The sequence below is a fragment of the Aphanomyces invadans genome, assembly GCF_000520115.1.
Source record: "Aphanomyces invadans strain NJM9701 unplaced genomic scaffold supercont1.5, whole genome shotgun sequence".
NCBI lineage: Eukaryota > Oomycota > Saprolegniomycetes > Saprolegniales > Verrucalvaceae > Aphanomyces > Aphanomyces invadans.
In genome coordinates, this window is record NW_008580150.1 from 1,177,059 (window position 1) to 1,202,248 (window position 25,190).

At 54.6% G+C, this 25,190-nt stretch overlaps 13 protein-coding genes across 15 annotated transcripts; 8 read left to right on the forward strand and 5 right to left on the reverse strand.

The window, feature by feature from the left end:
• Positions 1-1,493: 1,493 nt before the first annotated feature.
• On the forward strand, positions 1,494-2,165 carry H310_03385 (hypothetical protein; the record flags this gene model as incomplete). Its single annotated transcript, XM_008867218.1, has 1 exon — positions 1,494-2,165. The coding sequence occupies one exon, from the start codon at positions 1,494-1,496 to the stop codon at positions 2,163-2,165; it is 672 nt and encodes a 223-aa protein (XP_008865440.1).
• A 1,771-nt stretch (positions 2,166-3,936) lies between these two features.
• H310_03386 (hypothetical protein) lies at positions 3,937-5,859 on the forward strand. The gene is made up of 2 exons (XM_008867219.1): positions 3,937-5,269; positions 5,321-5,859. Exons 1-2 carry the CDS (start codon positions 3,966-3,968, stop codon positions 5,763-5,765), a joined length of 1,749 nt encoding a protein of 582 aa, XP_008865441.1. The 5' UTR covers positions 3,937-3,965; the 3' UTR covers positions 5,766-5,859.
• Positions 5,860-6,636: 777 nt separating this feature from the next.
• On the forward strand, positions 6,637-8,581 carry H310_03387 (hypothetical protein; the record flags this gene model as incomplete). The annotated part of the gene is made up of 2 exons (XM_008867220.1): positions 6,637-8,156; positions 8,209-8,581. The coding sequence occupies 2 exons, from the start codon at positions 6,637-6,639 to the stop codon at positions 8,579-8,581; spliced, it is 1,893 nt and encodes a 630-aa protein (XP_008865442.1).
• H310_03388 lies at positions 8,502-9,093 on the reverse strand. 2 transcript variants are annotated; one of them, XM_008867221.1, is made up of 3 exons: positions 9,016-9,093; positions 8,731-8,957; positions 8,502-8,676 (listed from the first exon to the last, which is right to left on the reverse strand). In XM_008867221.1, exons 1-3 carry the CDS (start codon positions 9,049-9,051, stop codon positions 8,583-8,585), a joined length of 357 nt encoding a protein of 118 aa, XP_008865443.1. In that variant the 5' UTR covers positions 9,052-9,093; the 3' UTR covers positions 8,502-8,582. The 2 variants fall into 2 exon arrangements, with proteins under 2 accessions (XP_008865443.1, XP_008865444.1); XM_008867222.1 differs by having other exon boundaries at positions 8,502-8,957.
• Positions 9,094-9,273: 180 nt separating this feature from the next.
• Positions 9,274-10,396, forward strand: H310_03389. 2 transcript variants are annotated; one of them, XM_008867224.1, is made up of 4 exons: positions 9,274-9,567; positions 9,616-9,867; positions 9,927-10,092; positions 10,147-10,396. In XM_008867224.1, the coding sequence occupies exons 1-4, from the start codon at positions 9,394-9,396 to the stop codon at positions 10,353-10,355; spliced, it is 801 nt and encodes a 266-aa protein (XP_008865446.1). In that variant the 5' UTR covers positions 9,274-9,393; the 3' UTR covers positions 10,356-10,396. The 2 variants fall into 2 exon arrangements, with proteins under 2 accessions (XP_008865446.1, XP_008865445.1); XM_008867223.1 differs by having other exon boundaries at positions 9,274-9,867.
• A 238-nt stretch (positions 10,397-10,634) lies between these two features.
• H310_03390 (hypothetical protein) lies at positions 10,635-11,532 on the reverse strand. The gene is made up of 2 exons (XM_008867225.1): positions 10,850-11,532; positions 10,635-10,796 (listed from the first exon to the last, which is right to left on the reverse strand). Exons 1-2 carry the CDS (start codon positions 11,497-11,499, stop codon positions 10,724-10,726), a joined length of 723 nt encoding a protein of 240 aa, XP_008865447.1. The 5' UTR covers positions 11,500-11,532; the 3' UTR covers positions 10,635-10,723.
• Positions 11,533-11,603: 71 nt separating this feature from the next.
• H310_03391 (hypothetical protein) lies at positions 11,604-12,417 on the reverse strand. Its single transcript, XM_008867226.1, has one exon. It carries the CDS (start codon positions 12,261-12,263, stop codon positions 11,910-11,912), a length of 354 nt encoding a protein of 117 aa, XP_008865448.1. The 5' UTR covers positions 12,264-12,417; the 3' UTR covers positions 11,604-11,909.
• A 376-nt stretch (positions 12,418-12,793) lies between these two features.
• On the forward strand, positions 12,794-14,416 carry H310_03392 (hypothetical protein). The gene is made up of 2 exons (XM_008867227.1): positions 12,794-12,993; positions 13,058-14,416. Exons 1-2 carry the CDS (start codon positions 12,838-12,840, stop codon positions 14,267-14,269), a joined length of 1,368 nt encoding a protein of 455 aa, XP_008865449.1. The 5' UTR covers positions 12,794-12,837; the 3' UTR covers positions 14,270-14,416.
• A 136-nt stretch (positions 14,417-14,552) lies between these two features.
• On the reverse strand, positions 14,553-16,080 carry H310_03393 (hypothetical protein). Its single transcript, XM_008867228.1, has 2 exons — positions 15,870-16,080; positions 14,553-15,814 (listed from the first exon to the last, which is right to left on the reverse strand). The coding sequence occupies exons 1-2, from the start codon at positions 16,032-16,034 to the stop codon at positions 14,591-14,593; spliced, it is 1,389 nt and encodes a 462-aa protein (XP_008865450.1). The 5' UTR covers positions 16,035-16,080; the 3' UTR covers positions 14,553-14,590.
• A 425-nt stretch (positions 16,081-16,505) lies between these two features.
• H310_03394 (hypothetical protein) lies at positions 16,506-16,985 on the forward strand (the record flags this gene model as incomplete). The annotated part of the gene is made up of 1 exon (XM_008867229.1): positions 16,506-16,985. A coding segment is annotated over one exon (389 nt), but the record flags the coding sequence as incomplete, so codon positions are not given.
• A 3,071-nt stretch (positions 16,986-20,056) lies between these two features.
• H310_03395 (hypothetical protein) lies at positions 20,057-22,247 on the forward strand. Its single transcript, XM_008867230.1, has 2 exons — positions 20,057-20,258; positions 20,356-22,247. The coding sequence occupies exons 1-2, from the start codon at positions 20,106-20,108 to the stop codon at positions 22,138-22,140; spliced, it is 1,938 nt and encodes a 645-aa protein (XP_008865452.1). The 5' UTR covers positions 20,057-20,105; the 3' UTR covers positions 22,141-22,247.
• A 504-nt stretch (positions 22,248-22,751) lies between these two features.
• Positions 22,752-23,304, forward strand: H310_03396 (hypothetical protein). Its single transcript, XM_008867231.1, has one exon. It carries the CDS (start codon positions 22,863-22,865, stop codon positions 23,289-23,291), a length of 429 nt encoding a protein of 142 aa, XP_008865453.1. The 5' UTR covers positions 22,752-22,862; the 3' UTR covers positions 23,292-23,304.
• A 358-nt stretch (positions 23,305-23,662) lies between these two features.
• H310_03397 (hypothetical protein) lies at positions 23,663-25,133 on the reverse strand. Its single transcript, XM_008867232.1, has one exon. It carries the CDS (start codon positions 25,097-25,099, stop codon positions 23,792-23,794), a length of 1,308 nt encoding a protein of 435 aa, XP_008865454.1. The 5' UTR covers positions 25,100-25,133; the 3' UTR covers positions 23,663-23,791.
• Positions 25,134-25,190: the final 57 nt, after the last annotated feature.

Consider the following 25,190-nt stretch of genomic DNA (forward strand, 5'->3'; position numbering starts at 1 on the left):
ATCGGCCTCAATACACATACGATCGAGAACCATGCGCATCGTCGGCATAGTCGAACCGCGATACTGCGAGCACATTATCACCGTCCCTGGCATGGAAAACACCATCTCGCGCTGTCGTTAAAAATTACCGCTTCTATCGTCACTTTCTATTCGTATTGTACGCTACGTATTGTAAGTTTCCACCCTCGCACCCAATCGAACGTCTGGGCACTTTGCGGAGCAAAATCACTACTTCAGCGGAGAACAAAAGCTCTACGGACTCAAGATCGAAGCGTCATTGTCGCCCCAAGGCATGCTGGTTGGTATAAGCACCCACGAACCTGGGTCCGTGTCGGACTTGACGCTTTTCCGGTCTCACATCGACCCCACCTCGAAGCCCTACGGATGCGTCAAGATGAGCCAGCAAAAAAAGACAACGGCGATCTGTTTCAAACGAACACTAACTATTGGCGATTTTGGTTAACTAGGGGTATATCGGGCTTGCTGAGAACGTGCGCGCTGTGCATTCGAAGAAAAAGACCGTCAACGGGGCGCTCAATCGGACTGACCTTTACCGCTGCACCGCTGTGTAGTCCGACCACTTCACAGTCGAGAGCATTTTTGTTCACATCTGTCGCTTATGGAAGGTTTCCTGCTAGACAGACACATGGTCAATCAAGTTCTTTGATTCTCTTCACTGTATGACCTATGCTATACGAGCTTCCACGTTGTATACTGATACTCTTACAAGAAATCAAGATGTGTACCGCTCGGTTCTCACCCGGCGCGCGCGTGGCCGAGGAAAAGACGACGACCAAAGCGATCAATCAGCGCCGCGCTGAACACATGGCGCTCTGCCGTCGTTGCCCGCATTGTTTCCGTCTTGAGTCCCCTCTGCGCCCGCCGTTGATATCAATCATCTAAGACCATGAATTTGATGTGAATTAGATATTTCTCCAAGATTTTCTCTTTAGAGCAAATTATTCCTATCTATACTTTATTGTGCCTAAATGTATGGTATGGTGTTCTTCAATAACTCGTTGATATTAATTAAGTTAGTGATTACTTTATATAGTACTTGAGTTAACTTGATTGACCAGAAGCTGAAGGTAAATTAGTCTCTGGGTCTGAATCAGACACGAGTGATCAGAGGAAAGGCGATGTTAGGAATATCTCGGTCGTGGTTCAGTCATTCGTTGCAGCGACAAACAAGTCGGTCATTGACAAAGATCGCACTTTTTGAAAATTTGTCTTCGTTTTCCGTCAGATGAATACACAAATCGCTAAAACTGAAACCTTTGTTGCAAGATGAATGGATTGGAGATACACGGGTATTAGAGAGGTTTTGCAAACCATTCCAGTCATTATCCATTCCTCACATGAGCATATGTTGACAAAACATGAGTGCCCCTTTGAAAATTTGTTGTGGAACCTTTACAACCTGATTGACCTTCCACAAATCTGGTGAATTGTGCGGAATGAATCCACAGAGCAGATTTCGGGACAAGCACAGCATGCCGCCCAAGTCGAAGCGGCGTAACTTCTCCAAAGAGGAGGACGTGCTCCTGCTACGTCAAGTAGCTTCTGAAATGCCTTTCCTTGCTCGCCATGGCCTCATCATGGATAAGTGGACGGCAGTAGCGCATGCTCTTGCGTCGTCCGACGAGTTTGGTCGTCCTGACTTTGACGGCAAGAAAGCGAGCAACAGGTTCAGCGCTCTCATCGAAGCTCATAAGAAGAAAAAGAACGAGTTTGCGCGTGCGTCAGGTGTCGCAGAGGATATGACCGAGAAGGATGCCCTCATGGACGACCTCATCGCCGCGTACGATGACGCAAAGGAAGAAGCACGACGTGCCATCGAGTCCAAGCAAGCTTTGGAACAGAACGAAAGCATGGGAGCGTTTGTTCGTGAAGAGGCCATGACCTCGTTGGGGAAACGCAAGAAAGGTGACGATGACAGTGGTGGAACTGCTGGTGGTGGCAAAATGATGAAAGCAATGATAATGCTGCACGAGCAGTCCAATGCCGAGCTCGATTTTCTACGGGAAATGTTTCATCGTGAAATGGAAGAACGTGAAAAGGACAGAATGATACTTGCAGAGCAAATTCGCCAACAACATGAATCAACATTGAAACAACAGGAATCGATGTTGAACTTGATGAATTCATTGATAAACAAATTGTAATGCAAATGAGATCTTTGTTTTCAAGTAACAACTACTTCCAGCATGTGGAGGTATTCTTCCACGGTGGGAGGCTCCATGTTGAAGAAGTGACTGATTTGGTTTCCACGGAAGTGACAGCAGTGGCAATTAGACAGCAGCATCGCAATAGACACAATTTTTGCCACAGGTGAGAGTTGAATCTTCGAAAGCATCTGAACGTGATAAAAGACCAAAGTGTCTTCAAGATTTTGAAGTTCCACTCAGCCGACTGGCGAACACAGCTCATCCATTTATTGAATTCTTGCTTGAGTGGGCCGATGTTGTTCCATTTAAAGCCTGACAACAAGAAGTCCACGATTCCGTACGCTGGGTCGCCGTAGATGAATTTGGCCGAAAAGACACCACGATGATGACCAAGGAATTCGAGCAGCTTGCTGTGACGAAGCATGGTGGCGTCATGTCGGCGGCCTTCCATTGGACCAAAGAAGTGTACACAGTGGCCGTCCGGACAAAAGATGGCTTGGTGCACCTTAGTGTCTTCAATAAACCCATAAACGCAGGTCAGTGGAGAACCTTTACGGGCAACCGAAGCGCAGTATCTAAATAAATTGTTAATACAAAGAAATAGGACTAATGAGTACTTGTTGGTATTCTTTGTGACCAAACGCAGGTTGAATAACAAAAAGTTTCCCCAAAGATTGTACAGGACATTGATGACGTGCAGAAAAATTTCACAGAGAGCAGATCGGGATCTACCAAATGTCTTTGACATGTCATGTAGTCGAGTAGGGAAAGCAAGCCTTCCTAACAAGATGCACATTGCTTCTTCGCAATGGGCACGGTTGCGATCTTGAGTAGCCACAGCAGCAGGAAGGCCAAGAAGATGGCCAAGTTGTCGTATGCCGCTGACGTCGAACCTGTAATCGAGTATGGCATTGGCGTCACTCACAGAGTCTAATTCCAGTCGAATGTCGGGTATCAATGGCCTCTCGATTGATTGAGAGGCCAGCATTGCCATCAGAAAGCGCTGCAGTCTTGTGCTTCTGACCTTCGAGAGGAGAAGCAACCCCTCACTTTGAGTGACGGCCATGCGTGACGCTTCAGTGTCGAAGTTCCCAACCAAATATAACGATTCGTTTCCGATTGTGTGAAAGGTCTGGATGCGGAAACTGCAAAACCAACTTTATCAAATTCCAGACACTTTCTGCAGAGCGACATCTGTCGAAACTATCGTGACTGGATAATGTGTGGAATGGTTTGCAAAACCTCTCTATTGATGTGGTGACCGCTTACGTCAAATCTCACTGAAAGATGAAAATTTGAAGTCAAAATACAGGATGGAAGAGTAAAGTCAGTGAAATGTTGGAAAACTATAGCTGATGACGTACACCATGGACGGGGAAGCTTAATCAATTGGATTGGGTAAAAAAAAATTATTTATTACCAATCAAAGTGCATTTCGTGGATGCTTCTCAATCGATGTAGGTACATGTTCGTCGACATCGTGGTATCAAACGTAGGCTTCCCATATCGGACACAGTGAAATCGCCGTCATCGGCATGGAACCAGCTGGGCCAATCCTTTGTATTCCTGCGGGAGAACTGATGCATACGCCAGTCCCCTTCAGCAGGGTTATGTTGACCGTTTTGCCCTCTTTTGACCTCGTTAGATTCAAAAACTCCCCACAGTTCCATCTTTTCAGCCAATCAGAGGACATCAATCATCCGGATAACGGCCATTTCCAGATACGGCATGGTCAAGTCACCGCAAATGTCCATTTTCGAATCCATCCAGACGCGGGTGAAACATCCGCGTACGAACATGGCATCTCTATTCCTTTTGCCTCCGCCACACATGAAAGTAGTCGTGCGTGTGCGTCCCATGCTCGCTGCTGAGGTCAAGAAAGGAAGCACTCGGTGTGTCGACGTCATTTCGACCTCGAACACGTGCCAACAGGTTCAAATTGACGATCACGTGTTTGACGTTGATCGAGTCTACGACGAACGAATCAACCAGCGCGACTTCTTCCACAAAGAGTTTTCCACCTTGATTCCTACGCTCTTTGACGGGAACAATGTCACGGTATTTGCATGTGGCGCCAGCGGCAGTGGTAAAACGTTCACTATGGAAGGCGCGGGCAGGACTGTGGCGAAGAATCCGGGTCTCGTACCGCGAATTATGCAGAAAGTGTTCCAATACGGACAGCAACAGGTCGCAAACTACCGCGTCGAAATGTCGTTCGTCGAAGTCCACAACAACAAGGTGATGGACTTCCTCGCCCCAACAGCGCACAAGTTTCACCAAGAAGAGTTGTCTCTCTCAACCTCTCCATGCGGACGTGTTATCGTGGACAACTTGATCGCTCGGCACATTTTATCCTTTGACGACTTCCAAGGTTTGTACGAACGCGCGTGTAAGACTCGGCGCAAAGGCACAGCCACATACCATACACGCAGCAGTCGCAGTCACAGCCTGCTCCATGTGCGCGTCGAATCGCGCGGGTTCGACGGACTTGTGCGCGTGGGGCACCTGCATCTCGTCGACCTTGCTGGCCAAGATGACATTTGTCCAACTGTCCAAGAATCTGCGTGCATGATGCTCGACATGCAACCACTTGACGAAGTTCCGATTGCTCGGTTGTTGGCCGACAGCGTTGCGCATTCGTCCATCGCTGTCATGGTATGCACCGTGTCATCCGCCTCTGTCGTGGCCAGGGACACGCTGCAAGTGCTGCAACACGCGGCAAAGAAGCAGCAAATCGTGCCCCCAACAGCATTGCCCAGAAAGTCCACTCCAGTCTCGTCTCCACCTTCCACCGTATCGCCGTCTTTTTCTACATCACTCCGTCCGACTTTGGAGCTCACGCCCAAGACCCGGCCTGCAGCCTCGCCGTCCATGGATACGCCCACACCATGTGCAAAGAGACGTCGAGACGAGTCGCCTTTGTCAAATCCCACCAAGTCAATGAAGCGATTCCGATTGCAGCAAGAGTCGTCGCCTTTGCCCACAGACCAGTTCACCGTCGGCTCAAACGACCACCGTAATGTTACCACACGTCGGTTGCAGCCCCTCATAGATAGTCGCGTCGAGCCTGGTCGTGCCTTCTTGCATCGGCCACCCCAACTGTAAGTGACTTTTATGCGTGACATTGGCAAGTTGCTCAACGACAATTGTAGGGCGAAGGAAAGCATGAAGCACTTGCTGACAATGGCGGTAGATTTTGAAAAACGAGGCAAGGCTCGGCCCGCCATGTTGCTATACATGCAGGCCACAATGCTCTTGGACACCCCAAACGAAAAGCTTCAAGCTCGAATTCGCTCCCTCATGTCCGCACTGCCCACAGCCGACGTGCACGAAGTCTTGCAACCCAGTAACCATTCAGTCCACGACGCCGTGCAGCACATCTTGGAAGAAGACATCCTCGACACGTTCAACCACGGGTCCATGGCAGCGTTGATGGCATTTCAGAGCATCGGCGAAAAGAAAGCGATGAAGATTATTCGCGGACGCGACAAGGTCGAGTACACGTGCATTCACGACTTGATGAAGGCCGGGATGGGCGAAAAGCAAGTCGTGCGCTTTGAACAACTCAACGTCGCTGCCCGGTTGAGTCTGTTGTAACAATAACACCATCGTCCGACCTAAACCCGTGACCGGTGTGTCCGTGATGGGACTTGACTGGTGTAACTTGATGGGTGATGGATGGGTCTTTGCAGTTACTAGTCGCCACCACACATGCCATGTCGCCACCACGTCTCAGGCAGCACCCCATCACTGTCCGTCCCCTCGTTCAATCCTTCATTTCGACATTGCCAGGACTCTCATGGAGAAGTCCCCTCGCCCGGCGACGCAATTCTGTCCTCATGCACCCCCGCCTCTTTCGTACGCGGCCCGACCTGCGGCGACGGCATTCTCGTTTACCGCATGCGCAGTAGTTGCCGATCACGTCGGCCATGTACTCGACTCTCCACTGTGGCGCTACACAATCCTCGGCGCGCTTGTCGTCGAGTTGGTGGGACAAGGTATTGTCTTGCTCGAGTTGGCGTCGCAGCTGCATGTATGGGCCACGTCCCCGTGTGTGTTCTTGACTACCCTTGACGTTATCTCGCAACATCGGGTCTACCGGCACGTCCTCTGTCGTTCGCGCCTGGTCTTCGCAGATGCCGTGCTCTGGATGTGTATGCTAATTGTGTGGCTATCACGCCTGTGGACGAATGATACACTCTATGAAGGCCAGCAAGCCATTGCATCCCCGACCGTCGTTCCCCTCGTCTATGTCGCCTTCGCGGCTTTGCGGCTTGTAATCTTTCCCCGCGCCAGACACGCTGCAAAGGCGTTGGAGCGCCAAGGTCCAGTTGCCAACAGTCGAGCCGCTGACGTGGTGCACAGTGTGACCCCACGAAGGCATGGTGGCTCGATTCGACAGGGCACGTCACTCGCTCCAACACATTCACCTCATGGTCAGGAGTGCTCGAGAGTTCCACCAGTGTACATGACGTCGGATGTCGTCCTCAGCACGTTGTCGCACTGGGCGACCCAGCAGTGCGACTTTGCGTGGTGCGTCTTGGTCATGCTGGTGAACGCAGCGATCCATCCTGTCCAGGCATACTGCCTCCAACACGTATTGGATCATGCGTTTCCGTCCACGGCGAATCGGTCGTCAGCCGACCGCCAAATAGCATTGCATCGTGGCATGGCCGGCCTCATTGCCCTCTGTGTGCCGTTTGGGCTGAGCACGGTTGGCATTGGCATGCTGCAGTCTCGAATGGTAGCCCGCGCCACCGCACGACTCCACTCGCGCTTGCTTCGCGTGGTCCTTGCCCAACCTGCCACGTACTTCGTCCACGACGCCAAGGTTGGAGACGTCACCAACGTGTTCGCCAGCGACGTGGCGCGTGTCAATGCATTATGGCAAGGCGTGTTTTGGAACCTGCTGCACCCAGCAATCGTGGCGGCGGCCGGGTTTGGCTACCTCCTCACGTGCGATTTCCACACGGGGTGGCTCGCGCTGTGGGTTGCAATCGTCGTCGTATCAAGTGGTCCCCAAGGCCGAGCCGCCGCCAACTCGACTGCGTTTGGCGCGGCCAACGCTGACCTCACGGCGTCGTTTCAAGACACCCTCCACGGCCACGCAACGGTGGTCGTGTATGGAATGCAGCCGTCGATCCAGGCCAAGTTTGACGCGAACGCCCAAGCGCTGTCGTCCATCCAATTCGCCAAGGACCTGTGGGCAACCCTCGTGCAAATTTACGTCGAAGGGGCCATGTACATGTTTGTCGCTGTCGTGACGGCTGGGCTGGCCACAAGGGTTGTTTCGACGCACACGATGACTCCTGGAGAATTTGTGAGCTTCGTGGCGCTCTTGGGGCGCATTTCGTCGCCCATCACGGTGCTCGGGGGGTTTATGCGCGTCGCGATCGGCAACTCGAGCAGTTTGCAGCGCGTCGATGCCCTACTCGCCCTCTCCATCGACGCCCCGCCAGAGGACGCTCGTTCCAGCCCATCGTCTCTGCCGTCGAACTCATCTTCGACGACGACGCCATCGTTGCAAGTGGCGTTGACCGTGTTCCAGGTGACCGTCCTGGTCAGTCCTGCAGTGACTGTCGTATCGGACGTGTCGTTTACGTGTCGGCGAGGGTCCGTCACATGCATCGTAGGACCAAGTGGCAGCGGCAAGACGTCTGTGCTGCGCTGCCTCATGCAAGCGGGGCCACCCCCCGCGTCGGGATCGATTTGGTGGGACGACGCGCTCTTGTCGTTGGCCCATCAGATTCATGTCGGCGTGGTGTTCCAGCACCCGCGCTTCCTTCAAGGCACGATTCGGGAGAATCTGTGCTACGGCCATCCCACCGCATCCGACGCAGACTGCCACGACGCCATTGTGATGGCGCACTGCCTTGCATTTGTCCACAATCTGCCCATGGGAATCGACACAGACATGGCGAGTGTGCAGTGGAGCGGAGGGCAACTTCAGCGACTGAGTTTGGCCCGCGCGTTGGTGCGGCGGCCTAGGTACGAGACTGCGACAATGCATCTGCAACTCAATCGTGTCGTGGTTGGGTAGTGTACTGCTTTTGGACGAAGCGACGAGTGCGCTAGATCAAGAGGCTGAAGCCGCAGTGATGGCCACCCTCACGTGGCTTGCCAAAACCAACGGGACAGTCATCGTCGCCGTGACACATCGTCTGACAACCACGAAGATGGCCGACCACATTGTAGTTCTCCATGCGGGACGCGTGGTGGAATGTGGTCGACATTCCGACTTGATGGAGCGCCGTGGCGTCTTTTACGACTTGGCTCGTGCAAATGGTGCAATGGATCAGTCGGACTACTACATGTGCGACGATGCAAGCGTGACGAGTGAAGAAGGCGATCATCATGATCGTGGGGATGACTGCCAAGGTAGCAATCACGGCGACGTGTACATGGTGTTGTAAGTTATAAGTTCTTCCTCGAAAACACGTCGTTGATGGGGGCGCGGGGTTCGTCCGTGCCGCGGAAGAGGGTATTGCTGTAGAGCTCCATCATTTCGCTAGAACAGGGCAACTACCATGAGGACGCCAGCGGGATATGGGTCGATATATACTTCTTTTGACGCAACTGCTCCTTCGCCCTCAGAATCTCCTCTTGCTGACCGTCCAAGCTGACGTCGATACCAGGCAAGGACGTAAGCAACCTCGCGGCGTCCTCGTATTTCTTCTTGAGAGAAGTGGCCGTTGCAGACACATCGCCGACGCGTGTGGATTCTTCGTTGGTTCCGGCCGTCAAGATGTCTTTGAGTATGTCTATCAGGAGCGGCAACATGTCAAACTCCTACACACGTAGACCACTGCCTTCTTCAATCCCTGTCGGTGTACACGGATCCACGGACCTCATGGAGCTTCTTGGCTTCGTCGTTTTGCTCCATGGACGGATTCGACGGTGGACAAAGAATTGGAATCGTTTCAAGGAATTTTTTTTCGAAGAATCGGTGAATTTTCGGCGGTGCTTTCGAATTAAATTGCATGATTCGGGAAAGGGTTACAAAAAAATTACGCACATGGTCCAGTCATAAAAAAGAAATCAGCGACACAATTTTATAAAGCCAGGCACAGTGACGACAAAAAATATCATTCGCCGAGCTCAACTTGTTCAAACGAGATCTGCAACCCCCCACCCATTCCATCTTGCATTACTCCTCGGCGCCGATCCGTGTGTCGCCAACTCATCGTCCATCACGCACGCCAAGCGACCAGCCTGCGCAGATAGCATGGGCAACAAACAAGGGAAGTTGAAACGCCGCAGTGGTGACGACCGACCCAGCCTCGCGGGATCTGCCACCGCCAGCGAGCGGAAGCGGTCGATTTGGTCGAAAGCAACTGGGTCGTCGTCGCCACCTCCACCCCCGCCGCCGCCATCGATTAGCTCGGACACGCCACTGGCAGTGAGTAGCCCTTTTTCGCCTCAACACGAACCTCAACCAGAGTACCAGCCGCTAAAGTCGATATCGTCTCCCGCCTCCGAGACGCGCGACCTCGTCGAGCACACTCATTTCAGCGCCAAAGAAGTGGACTCAATTCGTGAAAATGTGTTTTCGCTCTTGGGGTACACGCTGAGCCAGACAAGCTACGTCGAGATCTCCATATCCAAGGATGACTTCATGAAGTTTCTTGGCGTTCCGTCCCAGTCGCTGTTCCCGAGTCGCCTCTTTGCCATCTTCGCTGCAGGGCCCAAGAAAGACACGGTAAGTTCATGTCTTCCCATGGAAATCGCCACTCATTTGTCGTCGCATGTTGCACGCAGCTGACGTTCCCTGACCTTGTCCGCGGTCTCTCGATCTTGAGTCATAAAGCGACTCGCGACGAAAAATTGCGCATGGCATTCCAGTTGCTCGACCCGATGAATTCGGGCTGCATCACGCGTGACGCGACGGTCCGTGTGCTCAAATCTTGCCTCGAGGAATCCAAAGGTGAATTCTCTCGTCGTCCGACTACATCAACCTCATGGTGCGATGGACATGCAGAAATCGGCCTCACAGACGACCAAATCAACAAACTGGTCGCGTCAACCTTCCAGGACGCCGATCTCGACCGCGACGGCGTCATCAACTTTGCCGAGTACCAGGCGTTGGATGCGCGACACCCGGGCCTCCTCGAGTTTCTCACCGTCGACACGTCCGGCATCCTGAGCAGCCTGGACAAGCAAAAGTCGTCGTTATCCTTGTCCCAATAAACCACACTCCTCCCCCCCTCCATTGCAAACGTCGCCTTTATTCCCATCCAGCTGCCATCGCTTCCAGATTCGTGTCGCGATCGCCTGGGGACGAAGGGAGCATCGACGTCCATGTACTCCTGATCTCTCCATCGAGAGGCCCTGGATGACTGCACATCAAACGATTACGTCGTGAAGGCCTTTGCAGGCCACTCGACCGCCAGCTTTGTGCCATGATGCATGACGTGTGAAGGCCCTTCGAGCCGACCCATCGCTCCTCCTTCCCTCGTAGCATCCTCGTCGCGATAGAATGCAAGATGGCGCTTGGCTGCATTAACCACAACGGACGTATCTACTGGACGAACCGCAACACGACACTGGAGCGTATTTTATGCCTTGGTAATGGGGAACGTGCCAGTGTGACCATAGAGGTCCAGGTATGCCTTTTGTCGTTGAGCCAAGCTATACCACATCCACGATGAGACATCGAGGTGGCGTGGAGGTGCAGTTTATACCTGTGAGAGACGGCGCTCTTGTTGACGCCAATGCCCCACTTGCTGAACGATGCTAAAGGCGACGAAATGGCGGTAGCCGTAGGTACAGCAGCGACAGGGGCAGGTTTAGTCACCACAGGCGCTGGGATGGCAGGTCCTGGCACGATCTTTTGCGGAACTTGTGGCGTGACGAGAAAGTCGGATGGGACCACGGGGGCTTGCGTGGCAGGGTCAACATTCACTTCATGTTTCTTGGGAGGGATTTCTTCGGGGGACTTGGGGGTAAGAGGCGCGGTAACAGCAGCAGCATCCGCTTTGAAGTCCTTGAACGCGGCAATGCTTTCTTCCGAATCCACAGTGACCATGATGGGCTGGCCCACAACGATACCTTCGGTGCCTTCAGGGACGAGTATACGAGCAAGGAACATATCGTCCTGCGCTTCGTAGTCGACGACTGCCTTGTCCGTTTCGATCTGGCAAATGATGTCGCCAGCGTTGATCGCGTCACCTTCCTTGAGCAACCATTTGGACAAGTTGCCCTGTTCCATGGTGGGAGACAATGCAGGCAAACCTACAACCTCGTGCGACGGAAGCGAGAAAGCACGCACGCTCATGTACGTCGTGCGACGGGCAATCACGGCGGCAGCCGCGCGCATTGAACGGTGCAACATGGCCAATTCCCGATCGATGGAAAATGGTCGGCCACGAAAGGGTGATTCGTCACGCGCACATCACAGAAGGATTTGTTTAAAACACTGGATAAAATTCGATTTTATTCCGGTGCCATGTTTTTTAGGTCAAATTTTCAATCCGCCTCGTGAGGATTTCATCGGTGTTTTAAACTGTCAGGGAAATCCGTCGTTCCGTGCAACATGATTGGTCGATTTCACGGACGTGACGCATCGGTTGACAACCTCGACGATTGACGTCGGCGACCCTTCAATCCGACACGCTGCCACTCCACGAGCTCCGTCGGTTGTCGACGCCACTACTGGTTCCTAAGGGTTGCCGTTGTCTCATTCATCGTTGGAGAGCTGCCTTGGCTGGAGCTGATTCCGATGGGAAACGTGCCCCCCCAACCTCAGTGCAGCGTGTGGTGGGCGTAACGTTTCGTGGAACGGTCACGAGCAGGCGGTTTCCAAGCTGCTGGATTTTGAACAGTTCGCGACGGACGGGATGGATCCAAGGCGAGACAAGGAAAGTCGTTGCAGACACCGACCAGGCGCTCCATGCGGGCTCCAGTTGTCGCGGACGGGTGTACTGTAGTGCGTACAACGTGTTGTGTGGGAATTGGGCGACGAATCAATGAACCGTCCGTCCTTGGGTTCCGGATTATCCACGTCGGTACTGGTACACTTGGGCCGAAGACACCACCCTGATTCGATGCGTTGGCGCTTCCGTGGCGGCACCCACGGCTCGTGCGTCCCTTGTGCATGCCACGACCAACTGGCGTGCACTCGCTCGTCGTTGTGACGCTACTGGTAGCTGGCTCGGGCGGGTTGTGGCAGCGCGTGTGGTGGCTGGGGCCCAAATTACACACTTCTGGACTTCAGCTAGATGCCCTGGTTCCAAATGTACTTGAATGCGCGAATTCCTGTTGAAAATCAAGGATAAATTGCACAATTGCTCGCAATTTGGATGAATTTTCTCCAAAATCGACTTAAATCCAAGGCGAGAGAACTCTCCCGTTGCTGTGTTGAATTTTAGCCAATCCCCAGACGCCGCCAAAGTAGACAGTTAAACTCCTTCAAACGTTACACACTCTCTGTAGATTACGCATCAACATTTAATTGCCGCGAGGGATAATATAATTGAAGTATAGAAATCAAAGGTAAAAAATAAACGTCGGAAAATACAAATTGTCGGTCGAATTATATTTCGGCACGTTTGCGGGGTAGAGAATCCGGATACGGAAATCTAATCCGCATACCAGCCGTGACTGCCTCCCGCCGTTCTTAAAATACAACCACCGCAGTCGCCGAGAGTTCCTTCAGCGGCGGCTTTCCCTCATGTCCGCGATGCTCAAGGGTCGACAGAACAATGACATTCTTACCGTCGATCAGATTGTAAATGAGGATGACTGGGTACCCAACTCGGAACGGTTCCGCTGCCACGTTTGCACGCGCAACTTCCACGCGATGCGCCGACGGCACCATTGCCGGATGGTACGAACAACATGCTCGTCACAGGTCGAAGGAAACCACTGATTGACCCTCGTGTGCTCTACAGTGCGGCGAAGTGGTGTGCGGCAACTGTACTCTCAAGAAGTTGGCGCAGATCCCGCAGCGTGCGACGCTGCAAGAAGTCCGTGTGTGTATGTCGTGTATTCTAAACCACGCCAACAAGCAGGCAAACCCGATGCACCACGGCCCCCCTGCGCAAGCCCAAATTCAACGTGGCGGGCGTGGCTCCATCCAAAGCACGCGCACGGACACGCATTCCCATACAGGAGAAATTCGCTACAGCAACCGTGAAAGCAACATGGACCGTCTCGACTCTCCCCCCGAGAACTCGATCGGTGAACGCGCCCATTTTACGCGCAGTGACCAGGGTGAAAATGTCATTGACTATCCGTTGGACTTCAGCTGGGGCTACGCGTGGCCCAAGCCGCCCGTGCTTCCGGACGAAGTCGAGCGACTTGCCGTACTTCGCAGCTTTGATGTATTGGACACCCCCACGGAAGACGTATTTGACATCATCTGCGACCTTGCCAGCAACGCACTTAAGTGCCCGATCTCGGCCGTGAGTTTAATTGACGAAGACCGGCAGTGGTTCAAGGCCAGCGTCGGCCTCGCGCAGACTGAAATTCCGCGCAACGTGAGCTTTTGCGCGCACACGATCATCTCAAAGGAGCCAATGGTCGTGCTGGACACGCTGCAGGACAAGCGATTCATGAAGAACCCGCTCGTGACGGGTGGCGCCGGCATCCGCTTCTACGCCGGATCTCCGATTTGCACGCCGTCGGGTCACGTCATCGGCACAGTCTTTGTGTTTGACAACCAGCCACGGACGTCTTGCGACCTCGCAACTCTGGAAAAGTTGTCAAATGTTGCGATGAAGAACTTGGAAGACCGAAAGAACGGAACGGCACCGTTGCCACCGATGAACAAGCCGCTCCCACCGCCTGAAAACGGAGTCGCTCCCCCGCCTGCCCCTTCGGCCCCCGGTGGTGTCATCGTCCCTGTGGCCCCAAACGACTTGAACACACAAGACCTGGTCGTCCAAGGACCAGCCGGCAACGGACCGGGCGACGGGCAAGTCGTGGCCGGTCCCAAGATGGAAACCATGCTCATGGACTTGTTGTGCCGCACGACGGAAACCCAGCAGCAATTAGCGGCGCAGCAAGGGGTGATGTTTCAGCAGTTGGGCCAGCACACTCAGAAGATTGATGAGTTGGCGGATGCAGTCAAGCGAATGGAGGCCAAGTTGGACGGCATCTAAGATTCCACTCGTCGTCGCAACTCCCCACCGTGTCGTCGACGTCGCTGCTGCTCACCACCGTCGTGTTTCTGTCATAAGCATTATCCCTATAGAAAACGGACTGGGACCGCCGTCTCGCATGTAATACATCACAAATTCCTCGACTCATCCGTCGTCCTGACAGCCCCGTTGCAGAAGGTCCTGCATATAGAATGGCCACATCAGCGCTGCAATGGCGACTCCTCCCTGGGACGATGCCAAACACTCTTGTACTGGTTGCGATGCTTCCAACGCAGATGCACACTCGACAGCACAAACGTCGATTGTACCTTCGCGACACAATCACTGCTTGTTGAGTATTACTCCACTTTCTAGCGCTTCTCGCGCGTCTAACTTGGCCTCCATGCGCTTGACGGCATCTGCAAGTTTGTCGATCTGAACGGTATGTTGCCCCAGCGTTTGGAACATCGCACCTTGCTGCGTTGCAAGTTGCTGCTGCGTCTCGGTCGTGCGGCACAGCAAGTCCATGAGCATGGTTTCCATCTTGGGGCCACTGACGACTTGACCATCGCCAGGGCCGTTGGTTTGGACAACCAAATCTTGTGAGTGCAAGGTAGAGGTCGCGGGAGCTGGTGGTGGTGGGACGGGAGGGGCGGCCACGACGACCGCCGTCGGCGCCGGGGCGAGTACTGGGCCTGGCACGACGTCGGCTGCACTTTTTCGGTCTTCCAGGTTCTTCATCGCAACGTTCGAAAGCTTTTCCAGCGTTGCAACGTCGCAAGACGCCCGTGGCTGGTTGTCAAACACAAACACAGTGCCCAAGACATGGCCAGACGAGGCGACGATGGGCGATCCGGCGTAGAATCGAATGCTTGCACCTCCAGTTACGAGCGGATTCTTGACGAAGCGGCGGTCTTGGTGCGTGTCCAGCACGACCATGGGCTCCTTCGAGATGATTGTGTGCGCGCAAAAGCTCACGTTGCGCGGAATTTCAGTCTGCGCGAGGCCGACGCTGGCCTTGAACCACTGCCGGTCTTGGTCAACCAAACTCACAACTGCGATGGGACACTTGAAGGCGTTGCTCGCGAGCTCGCAGATGATGTCAAACACGTCTTCCGTGGGCGTGTCGAGGATGTCGAAGCTCCGGAGGACGGCCAATCGCTCTTGTTCGTCCGGGAGCACGGGTGGCTTTGGCCACGCGTATCCCCAGCTAAAGTCTAGCAGATAATCGATCGTGTCGGAGAGATCGGCGCGGCTGCCATGACGACTAGACGTCGTATCGTCAAAAGTTGAGCTCCCGCCGCGCGGCGAGAACCGAGATGATGGCATGTACTCCGAATTCTTCCGGGTATCAATGGTGTCCCGCGCCGAGTGTCGCCTGGAGCTTTCGGATGTGGGATGCTTTCCCGACGACGCGACCTGAGGCGGCAAAGGTATTTGTGCCCCGTTTTGCTTGGTCGCGTGCAACAGTATGCACGACATGCACACTTTTACATCCGTGCGACCTTTCACCGGCAATTCCGCATACTTTTTGAGCAAGCAGTTATAGCACACGACTTCGCCGCACTACAAGGACATGCTGAGTTCGCAGAGAACACGAGAACGAGAAAGGTTGTCGTACGACGCGGCAATGGTGGCGGCGGCGGAGCTTGGTAAAGTTGCGCGTACAGACATGGCATCGGTGGCGCTCCGAGTCACGAACCCAGTCGTCCTGGTGCATTAGCTGGTCCATGCGGAGGACTTCCGTGCTGTGGCTGTTGACGCGCATCATCTCCTTGCTGTGCATCGCGCCCAGGCCGTTTCTCTCTGGTCGCCCGTCCTCTCCTGCGACCCGTTCACTTAGGTACCTTCAGAAGTAACCTTCATGGCACGTCTCTGATTGGTCCATAAATTTCGTCGAGGCAGTCACATCGAAATATTATCTCAATAGAATACATATATCTGATCCATTGAATATTTGCGGTTCACATTACTACGTTGTACGGGAGGAACGATCCCTACTAGCATGGTGAGGTGCTCGCAAGCCTCGGGACGGCGATGTCAGAGTCGCCCAGCGATCCACCATGGGTTTTTCCGAGGGGGATGCAGCATACGTCGGACTATTCCAGGTGTTCGGGACAGACAATCAGTCGAACTCTGGCTTCATTGTGGTATTGAATGTTCCGGATAGCACTCCAATCGGCATGGAGTGGTGCCCAATTATCCGGATATCTCACCCACGGTATACGTGCTCCAGGCGGCGTCGTCGAGAATTTTTGGATGGGCACATGCTGGCTCGGTGCGCTCTTGGAGGCCGATTGTCGGGAAGAGTCCACTCGTGGTGCGCGCCACGTGCGTGAACGATCCAAAGTCTGTCTCTGCCAAGTCTTGGTTGGTATCGTCGCTTGCGTCCATGCTAAAGCACATATCACAACGGACGGGATGCCACCGCTCTTCATCCTGTGGTTGTGTCGAGAGTTGAGTTCAACCAACGGATGGTCTAAAGCCCAAACCAATCCTCTCTCCTTGGACGTATGTGCAAGTTCCCACTTGCGGCTCCGACTTTCGCATTCGAGGATGGACTGGCTTCAAAGAGACATGACGCCCCTCGACCCCACACACACATCATGCCGTGTTCAAAGCACCTTTGCATGCGTCCTCAGCTGAGGAGCGACCATGCTTCGTCCATAATCCGTACGTCGATGAAGTGTCCAATGCAACTCGATTGAATTGATGAGAATGAACTCACGCGCAACGGCCGCCTCGACGGAAAAGTCCTCTACGCAAATGCACCAGCAGTGGCCACGCATGCCGGCGTGATCTCATCTCTGCGTATTCGCGGGTCTTTCCGATGATCTCGGGGTGTCGTCGGACTTTGAACGTCCGTCCCCGATCTTGGAACTTCACCATATTCGACTGCCACTGGCAGTACACATACGATTGTTTGCCGGGATGAATTCCTCCACATCGCTGCATCGGCTGGGCTTCATGATGCTTTAGCGCCTCCATACAGCACTATTCTCCGCCACACTTCAACGCGACCCTCATGTTCAGCTCGATTCCCTCGGCAACGACGGCCCCGTTTGCTCGTGTTACGTTATGGAGCAAACACAGCGATCGCGCCATGGTGTGTGTCCTTGTTGATCTGCAAAGCCTCCACCCTTGAAGACGCCCTAAACTACTTCACCACCATTCGTCACACCAACTTGACGTCATCGGCAGCCTCAAGGTGAACGTGCACTCGGACTCGATTCACGATCGTGTAACCATCGGCGCTTGATATTGCCGTACGTTGACAAGAGCGGTATTGGTCGATCAACATGCCTGGTGTTGACGACGGCATGTGCTGTGTGAGTCGATGAAGCTGTGTAGCCACTTCGTTGGTCCGTAGTCGGTATTCCAAGTGAACAGAATCAACCGAATCGATAACCATCGTGGCGTGCGAAAAGTTGGCCGTTTGGGGAGAACCAACCTTTCCTGGAGTGGCAAGGCATGCTCGTGTGATGGAGCGCGCTGGTCCAAGTGCGTGTACATCCAGGACGTCGATCGCAAGAGGATGCACCTGGAGGAACATTTTCGGATGTTTCGCTGGGTCAATTTATATCATTTCAAGTACATTGTCGCGGATGCGTGCAATTGATGAATGAGCCGCTGTTTCATGAGCCCATCTTGGTCTCCGAGCTTGCGACCGACCCGTCGATACGCTTCCAGCAGAGGATGCCCGATGGAACCATCCACGCAGAGATGGTTGTGGTTCCAAGGACCGTCGAAGGATCTGGAATTACAATCGCCCCGCGGCACGCTCTGCTTGTCGACCATCTCCGCGAAACGTGCTCAAGGCGCTGACGTCAGTAGACACCATCCGACCTCTCCACGCCAGGCAAGACTTCGGGTGGCGAGTTGCTGAAGGCTCTGCAGCACGCTCTCACTTCACAGACGAGTTGGAAAACATGCCGCATCGAGCTTCGTGTGCATATGAGCTGAGCGCGCTGCGTCCACTAGCCATCTCCCCCATTTCATCTTCCCTTGATGCTGCCCATGGCGATGGAGGCACTGTCCCCTCCAAAGTCACGAGGTTTTCGCTCAGGACCCGTCCGAACCGTCCTTGTCTGGAGAGTCCAGTACAGTTCAAAGAACGTCGCCGAGCGACACGGGCTGCATGACTCCGTTGAACATCGTCGTGCGCCGCAGCGATGCCTTTGGATAGCAGGTTCGAAATGACGCCGTAGCTATTGATTGTGATCATGTGACCGGGCCAAACAGAAGCAGGTCGAACCCCACACGTACCCGAGGGCTGGCTCCGTCGTCGGCGAGTACATGCGCGACTGCCCGAGGCCCTCACTGTGGTTCGCAAGAGCCAACTCGATGGCGCAGGTGATACTCTTTTCTAGCCACCTTGGTGCCGCGAGGCCAGAATTGGTAGCTCGAGTCAACTCGTTGCGAGAACAGCACGAGGTCGAGGTGGGGAAGCACCAGCAACATGATCTTGACCACAAAGGTGGGCATCACGGCGATGCGAAAGGCATGCATGCGTGACCACAACGTCGGACAAGCCTGCGCGCAGATAGGCCATGGACGACCGTTGTGGTGCCGCTAGAACTGAAGCCCAAGGCCAGGCCTAGCCTCTGGCGACATCTGTGTGCCATCGTAAAGGCCACGAGCTGCAAGCAAAACGTTCAGTCAGGCGCATGGAATCGAACGCATGCCGCGCCCAGCAAATACTTGATCACGATCTGGTCAAGGCGGGGTTCGTCGTGTGCTATGCGTTCTCGACAATCAGCAATACGCCCTTAAACTCCACGGACGCACTCCACCCACTGCAGTCTTCACAGTATCGTACAGACTAGGCACGAGCTCGTCGAGGCAGCACAAGTCGTTGGCCATGTGGGCGTTGAATTGGCGGTGACGATCACCTTGCTCGCTCGAAGCGAATGTGTACCATCCGTTCTCCCGCGTGACGGAGGGCTGACCCAACCAAAACCGCGTGCGACTGCTGTAGTCAGAGCGGTTGATTGCTTGGTTTCACGACCCACGACCAACGGATAGACTGCACAGCGTCGCCGATCTAGCGACGCCGCCGACACTAGGCATGACGCTATTGTCAAAGGACGGCTGGATCAAGCGCCGACGACAACTAAGTTGTGGACGTCGCGTCGGAGCCATCGTTGATGTCGAGGCTGTCGATGGTGGGGTGATGTACCTCGTCGCAGTATGGACAGATTATTCCAGCGATTAAAAGGGCGAGGACCGACCAGGCCGGGTCGTACGTGTCGCGGGTGCGCGGCAGCGTGGTCTGTGGCTCCGGTCGGGCGAAGACGGTATAGTTATCAGCCGACAGGTCAAACGGCGTGGAGAAATATTCCATGAAGGATGGACTTGTGGTGCATCGGGTTATTGTCGAAAGGGTCGTTTCCACTCCTCGGCCGTGGTGTGCCGTCCCGAGTTGGAGCAGCGTGGGTATGGACAACAGTTGCTGCTGTCGGTTTTATGCCATACTATCTCGCGGCGCAGTCGTGATTGTACAAGTGGTGCTCATAGCGGAATGCCAAGGCGAGAGGATATGGAGTTCAAACCTCGGTGAATGTTCGGGTCTCCCCTTCAACGGGGCGCGTGACGTGATGACGCATCTGGATGAAATGCATGCCAAGACCGAAGTAAGTGGTCGAGCGCGGCCCACGAGCGGGGATCGAGGATGCATCCGGGTCGGTCGCAGTGTCGTTTAATGGATGCCGAGCTTGTCCATTCTCGGTGAAAACCCGTGACAACGCATAATGTACGTATTTCTACAGGCATTCGAGTAAGCTTGATCTTTGTATATTGCGTTCTACTTGAACATATTACGACAGCAACATCGTCCAAGACGCAGCACCTGGCAACGATGGCCGGGCTCCATGAACGGACAAGCGCGATCCTGAGGCTGGACCAGCTCATGCACCACGATCAGTGGGTGCCGGACCACGAGCGGCACCGCTGCTATGCCTGCTCCAAAAATTTTGCAACGTTCACGCGGCGCAAACACCACTGCCGGACGGTACGACCTACATGCAATTGTAGCGGCGCCTTCATGAGTAGATGAATCCTGACTGCGTGCCGTACGTGACCCGTTTGGCTGATACAACATTCGGTAGTGCGGCGAAGTTGTGTGCAGTTCGTGCCTGGTAAAGAGGTCGGCCGAGATTCCTGTGAAGGGCCTCACCGACGTCAAGATCTGCCATCCATGCGCCGTTCTGCAGACAACAGACCAGGGACTACCAATTCGCACCCCTACAAGCGGTCTTGCGATACCTTCCACCCTCCGGCACACGTACACTGCCTCCGAAGACGACGGACTCTCCTCTCGCAGCCTCTTCCCCAACCTGCTGATTCGCCAACAGTCTTCAATATCCGACTGCGACGACTCACGGCGGCGGCGAGGCCGGTCTTCGGGCTGCGTGCGATCACGCAGCGAACACGAATCGTGGAACTATCCGTGGCCGCCTGCGCCAATGCCCGTGCATGAGGGAGAGCGCATTGAAGCACTTCGAAACTACCATATCTTGGACACACGCCCCGAACCAGTGTTTGACACATTCTGTGCTGCTGCTGCAACGGCGTTTGAGTGCCCGATCGCGGCCATCGGGTTCATCGACGCAGAACGACACTGGTTCAAGTCGTCTGTGGGGTTGCGTCAGCATGAGTTTCCCCGCGTCGTCACGTTTTGCGCCCACGTGCTGACCGCAACCCGCCGGTACGACGACGCTCTTGTGGTGCTCGACACTACCGTCGACCGCCGGTTCGCGCACAACCCACTAGTTTCCGGCCCCGCCGCCATCCGATTCTATGCGAGCGCGCCAATCTGGTCCACAGACGGCCATGCTCTCGGCACAGTCTTCGTTATGGACTCGACCCCGCGAGCGTACTGCGACCCGACAACTCTACAAGGAATTGCCGCCAGCGTCGGTCAAGCTCTGTTGGCGCGACTTGTGCAGAGCCAAGTCCCCTCCCCAAGGAGGCTTTTTCACGCGCTGTCCGAGCTGCCACATCAAGTCCCTTCCCATCGATGCGTCCTGCATCGTCGCCCGTCGGTTGGACTTGATACGGCGAGTTCTGAGACGGACGCAGTGTCACCTCTACCGGTTCAAGATACAGCGGACGACCATCGACCCCAGCTGCATGTTTCTACTTCATGGCGACACCCGTGGCCGCCGCCACCGCGACCGGCCGATGAAGACTCTCGGTTACAAGTGTTGTACGACCATCGGATCCTGCATTCGCATGGCCATCGGTCCGACGCATGGTTTGATGCGATCTGTGGTGCCGCTGCCGAGACGTATCATTGTCCGATGGCTGGGATTGGATTCATGGACTGGAACGAACAGTGGCTCAAGGCGACTGTCGGTCTGCTACAGGACGAAATCCCACGAAATGTTTCAATTTGCGCCCATGCGGTGACTCGGACGCCTGACACCACCCTTGTGGTGCTTGACACGCTCGGCGACCCTCGCTTTGCAAAAAATCCACTTGTCACGGGCCCCGCTGCCATCCGATTTTACGCAAGCGCGCCTATCTGCTCTGACGAAGGATACGTCCTTGGGACGGTGTTTGTCATGGACAGAACACCACGGCAGAATTGCAACGACGCCATGCTGCGTACGATGGCCGATGAGGTCACGCGCCACCTTGCCACACAACGTCCGACGCCTCCGTCTTCGTCACAAGTTGTTGAGTCGAATTCAAAACCCATCTCGGACGTATGTGAAATGCCACCATCGGCCGTGCACGACGGTGTCGTGGAAGGCGACGATGACATGGACAAAAGTATCGCCCGTGAGTCTCAGATGGAATCGATGCTGGTGGACCTACTGCGCCGCACCATGCACACCCAGCACCAGCTATCCGCCCAGCATCGCCGTGTCAGTGCCACCAGCGCCTAGATGAGTTGCTTGCGCTGCATGTCTGGCCATCTGCCATCGCCGCCGCTCCTTTGTCTATTTAACTCGGTGCATGTTGCTGCACTTTAACACGTCTCAACTGTCCATAATCATCCGCACAACCATTTTCCGGATGGTTCGCTCGGACGTTCGAGACGGCCGCGACGGTCTCAATGAAATCGAGGGAGCGCAGTGTGGGGATCGCGATGACTCAGCTGAGAGTGCGTACGGAGCTGTCGGGTGGCATCGACATGCGGGCCATAGATAGCGTTCGTGTGGTGACCAGGTTCCTTCATTTTAGTCTCCATGGGCGGAATGATGTGACAACATTCGCTACATTATTTGACGCGTTTTATATGATTTTTCCATGACAAACGTGGAGGAAAGAGCCAGAGATCCCACCACCATCTTCACAGGATGAGATCTGGCGCTGTGGTCCGCTCGGTGGCCAGGCAAAGGTGGCGACGCTACAGGGTGGTTTCTGACGAAAGCGATACGTTTTCTGAACATTTGATGGTGCTCGGTGCCCGTTACGTGTCACGAATGCAGTCGGCCCTTGGTAAAACGCGATGTCGTAACCGCGTTTTATAGGTATTTTAAAAAAATGCCCACGACCGTTCCGAGTCGAGAGGGCGGGAGATGTGACATGACCTGAGGAATCTCACCTCTGCACCGACCGCCTTGGCCAGCGTCCTCGAACTCTCATTTTGCAACATTCTGTGTTCATGGCCATCACCAAGAACTACCAGTCTGTCGCTGCTGACGAACTCAAGATCCGCGCTGAATGGGTGCCTGACAAGGCCCGGCACGTGTGCTATATCTGCCGGAAGGCCTTCAATCTTGTCCGCCGAAAGCACCATTGTCGTGTGTGCGGGGAGATTGTGTGTGGCAGCTGCACCTTCATGAAGACGTTGACTGCATCGCCTGTGGCGTCTGCGACCCATGTCAAGACGTGCTTGTGGTGCCCGCAGCGAACTCGGCATGCCAGGAATCTGTCGTCTACGTCGTCCAGCCGCTCGTTGAACCAAGCGTCACCCGCAGAAGTGGAGCTCCTGTGTCGCCGTCAAGTGGTGTTTTGGTCCTCTGCGTACCCGTCAAGGTCGGTAGCAGACAATAGCAGCAGCCGAGTGAGCAGTATGTCGCTAGCTTGCTGAATATCGGAAATACTTATATTTATCTTTCACGTCTGCTTGCGTGGGAATAGCCCGTCAGCTAGCTCCAACGTCCCAAACACACTGGCACATGGCGAAACCTCAGGTCTTTTACCTAGTGCATCCCCGAGGCATGTCGTCCATGCAGCCCAGAGTACGAGTCATCGATGCCTCACGATTCCATTGTGCGATGTGTCCAGGGGGGGTCGGGCGATGCCCATGACGACGCGACTGCCTGGAGGCACCCGAGTCGTTGCGGTAGTTATGCAGCAGTTCGCTGGACCACTTGCATTCCATGGGCTGCGCACTTTGAATGCACGGAACATGTAGCGGCGCATCGATCACGTGCGATGCACGATGAAGTGGCAAAGATCCAACGATCCTGACCAACACGCTTTGACGATGGCTAGCCGCAGCGATCGTCATTTTCGATGCGTCTCTCTATCTCTCTCTCAAACAAGAAACAGAGTCTGCATTCCATCGGCATTCGCAACGCAGCCTCTCTACGCATGTAGCTGAATCGATCCGAGCAGAGAGACGACGTTGAGGGCTGCGCAGACGAGAAAAGTCGGGTTGAAGCATGACGGACCGTGGCAGATCTCGACTCCGGACGATGGGGAGGTGGTCGCACTCATGTGGTAGATGCTCGACGCGAGAGGACCGAGGATGAGCGGAAACCCAATCGCGTTGGCAAACGTCATGTAGCCAAAGTTCTTGCCAAAATGGGGCGCGCCAAAGAGTTCACGAGTCAAGACAGAGTATGTCGGAAAGAGGCATCCTTCCGCAATGCCTGCTGCCGCCACGGACACGTACAGCGACGCGACCGACCCCCACAAAAAGCTAAGATGCGCCGCGGCCATGACGGCGAGTCCACCAGACAGAAAATGCCCACGGGAAAGGATCCCGACGTATGAGTCCGAGATCCAGCCGACAGCGACGCGGCCGCCGACGTTGCAGATCGAAAAGAGTGACACAAGCGACGGGAGCAGTGCTGGAGATCCAACGCGAGCTTGCACGATGAACGCCAGGTTCGTGTTTACAAGCAGGCCAGATCCAACGCCAATCATCGTCGGAACAAACAGGCACCAAAACCGACCGTCTGTGAGCATGGTCCAGCCGGTGATGGAGGTGACCGAGCTGTTGACGTGGTGGGTCTGCTGTTCCTTCGATGGCAGGAGGCATTGCGACTCCGGAGCGACATAGCGAGTATGGGGAGCACGTTCAAGGTCATCAGCATGGATGAAGATAGCTCCCAGCGCACACATGACCAGCGTCAACGCCGCCATGAACATGAAGTAGTCGGCGACGCGCTCGTCAAAGAACATGCGGTAAACATACGCGAAGACCGCCCCGCCAGCACTGAAGCACGAGAAGAGGAACCCCAGCACCTTGCCTCGATGCGCTGCGCCAAAATTGCCTTCATTTGCTGTGATACATGCAATTCCTGCGAACTGACTCGTGAGGCCGATCAACCCAAACGTGATAGCGAGAAGCACGACTGACGGGGAGTCCGACGTGGACAACCGCGGCGACGACTGTGCACACGCAGAGAGGTACAACAGAGGCATCAAGACTCCAGCAACAGCCGACGTAGCTCTCGCGCCGTACAAGTCGTAGAAGATCCCGGGAAGAAACGCCAGGTACAGACCGAACGAGAGCGACGAGTTGACGGTCGTGATTTGACTTTGATCAAGGGATAAAACTTCCTTGAGCTGCGAGTTCCATGCAGATATCGCATACGACGACCCAACAGTAAGCATGAGACTTGCCGACACCGCAAGGCTCAAAGTCGCCCGCCATCCTGCCTTCATCGGAGAAGTGCTCTTGGAGAGGAGCGAGCACACAGGAGGGTAGAATGTATATTTTTATTGGCTAAAATAGCTTATCCAACGAGTATGGATT

What these genes read in the sequence shown, in the direction of transcription:
- H310_03392 (XM_008867227.1), top strand. Translation starts at nt 12,838, where the DNA reads ATGTCCGCGATGCTCAAGGGTCGACAGAACAATGACATTCTTACCGTC. An exon ending in GACGGCACCATTGCCGGATG is followed by an intron (nt 12,994 to 13,057) that starts GTACGAACAACA and finishes TGTGCTCTACAG; the next exon opens with TGCGGCGAAGTGGTGTGCGG.
- H310_03391 (XM_008867226.1), bottom strand. Translation starts at nt 12,263, where the DNA reads ATGCACAAGGGACGCACGAGCCGTGGGTGCCGCCACGGAAGCGCCAAC.
- H310_03389 (XM_008867223.1), top strand. Translation starts at nt 9,394, where the DNA reads ATGGGCAACAAACAAGGGAAGTTGAAACGCCGCAGTGGTGACGACCGA. An exon ending in CAGGGCCCAAGAAAGACACG is followed by an intron (nt 9,868 to 9,926) that starts GTAAGTTCATGT and finishes TGTTGCACGCAG; the next exon opens with CTGACGTTCCCTGACCTTGT. An exon ending in TTGCCTCGAGGAATCCAAAG is followed by an intron (nt 10,093 to 10,146) that starts GTGAATTCTCTC and finishes ATGGACATGCAG; the next exon opens with AAATCGGCCTCACAGACGAC.
- H310_03386 (XM_008867219.1), top strand. Translation starts at nt 3,966, where the DNA reads ATGGCATCTCTATTCCTTTTGCCTCCGCCACACATGAAAGTAGTCGTG. An exon ending in TTGCATCGGCCACCCCAACT is followed by an intron (nt 5,270 to 5,320) that starts GTAAGTGACTTT and finishes CGACAATTGTAG; the next exon opens with GGCGAAGGAAAGCATGAAGC.
- H310_03388 (XM_008867221.1), bottom strand. Translation starts at nt 9,051, where the DNA reads ATGGAGCAAAACGACGAAGCCAAGAAGCTCCATGAG. An exon ending in AAGCCAAGAAGCTCCATGAG is followed by an intron (nt 8,958 to 9,015) that starts GTCCGTGGATCC and finishes CTACGTGTGTAG; the next exon opens with GAGTTTGACATGTTGCCGCT. An exon ending in GAGCAGTTGCGTCAAAAGAA is followed by an intron (nt 8,677 to 8,730) that starts GTATATATCGAC and finishes GCCCTGTTCTAG; the next exon opens with CGAAATGATGGAGCTCTACA.
- H310_03396 (XM_008867231.1), top strand. Translation starts at nt 22,863, where the DNA reads ATGGCCATCACCAAGAACTACCAGTCTGTCGCTGCTGACGAACTCAAG.
- H310_03395 (XM_008867230.1), top strand. Translation starts at nt 20,106, where the DNA reads ATGGCCGGGCTCCATGAACGGACAAGCGCGATCCTGAGGCTGGACCAG. An exon ending in GCAAACACCACTGCCGGACG is followed by an intron (nt 20,259 to 20,355) that starts GTACGACCTACA and finishes AACATTCGGTAG; the next exon opens with TGCGGCGAAGTTGTGTGCAG.
- H310_03390 (XM_008867225.1), bottom strand. Translation starts at nt 11,499, where the DNA reads ATGTTGCACCGTTCAATGCGCGCGGCTGCCGCCGTGATTGCCCGTCGC. An exon ending in AAGAGCGCCGTCTCTCACAG is followed by an intron (nt 10,797 to 10,849) that starts GTATAAACTGCA and finishes GATGTGGTATAG; the next exon opens with CTTGGCTCAACGACAAAAGG.
- H310_03393 (XM_008867228.1), bottom strand. Translation starts at nt 16,034, where the DNA reads ATGCACAGCAAGGAGATGATGCGCGTCAACAGCCACAGCACGGAAGTC. An exon ending in GCCGCCACCATTGCCGCGTC is followed by an intron (nt 15,815 to 15,869) that starts GTACGACAACCT and finishes ATGTCCTTGTAG; the next exon opens with TGCGGCGAAGTCGTGTGCTA.
- H310_03397 (XM_008867232.1), bottom strand. Translation starts at nt 25,099, where the DNA reads ATGAAGGCAGGATGGCGGGCGACTTTGAGCCTTGCGGTGTCGGCAAGT.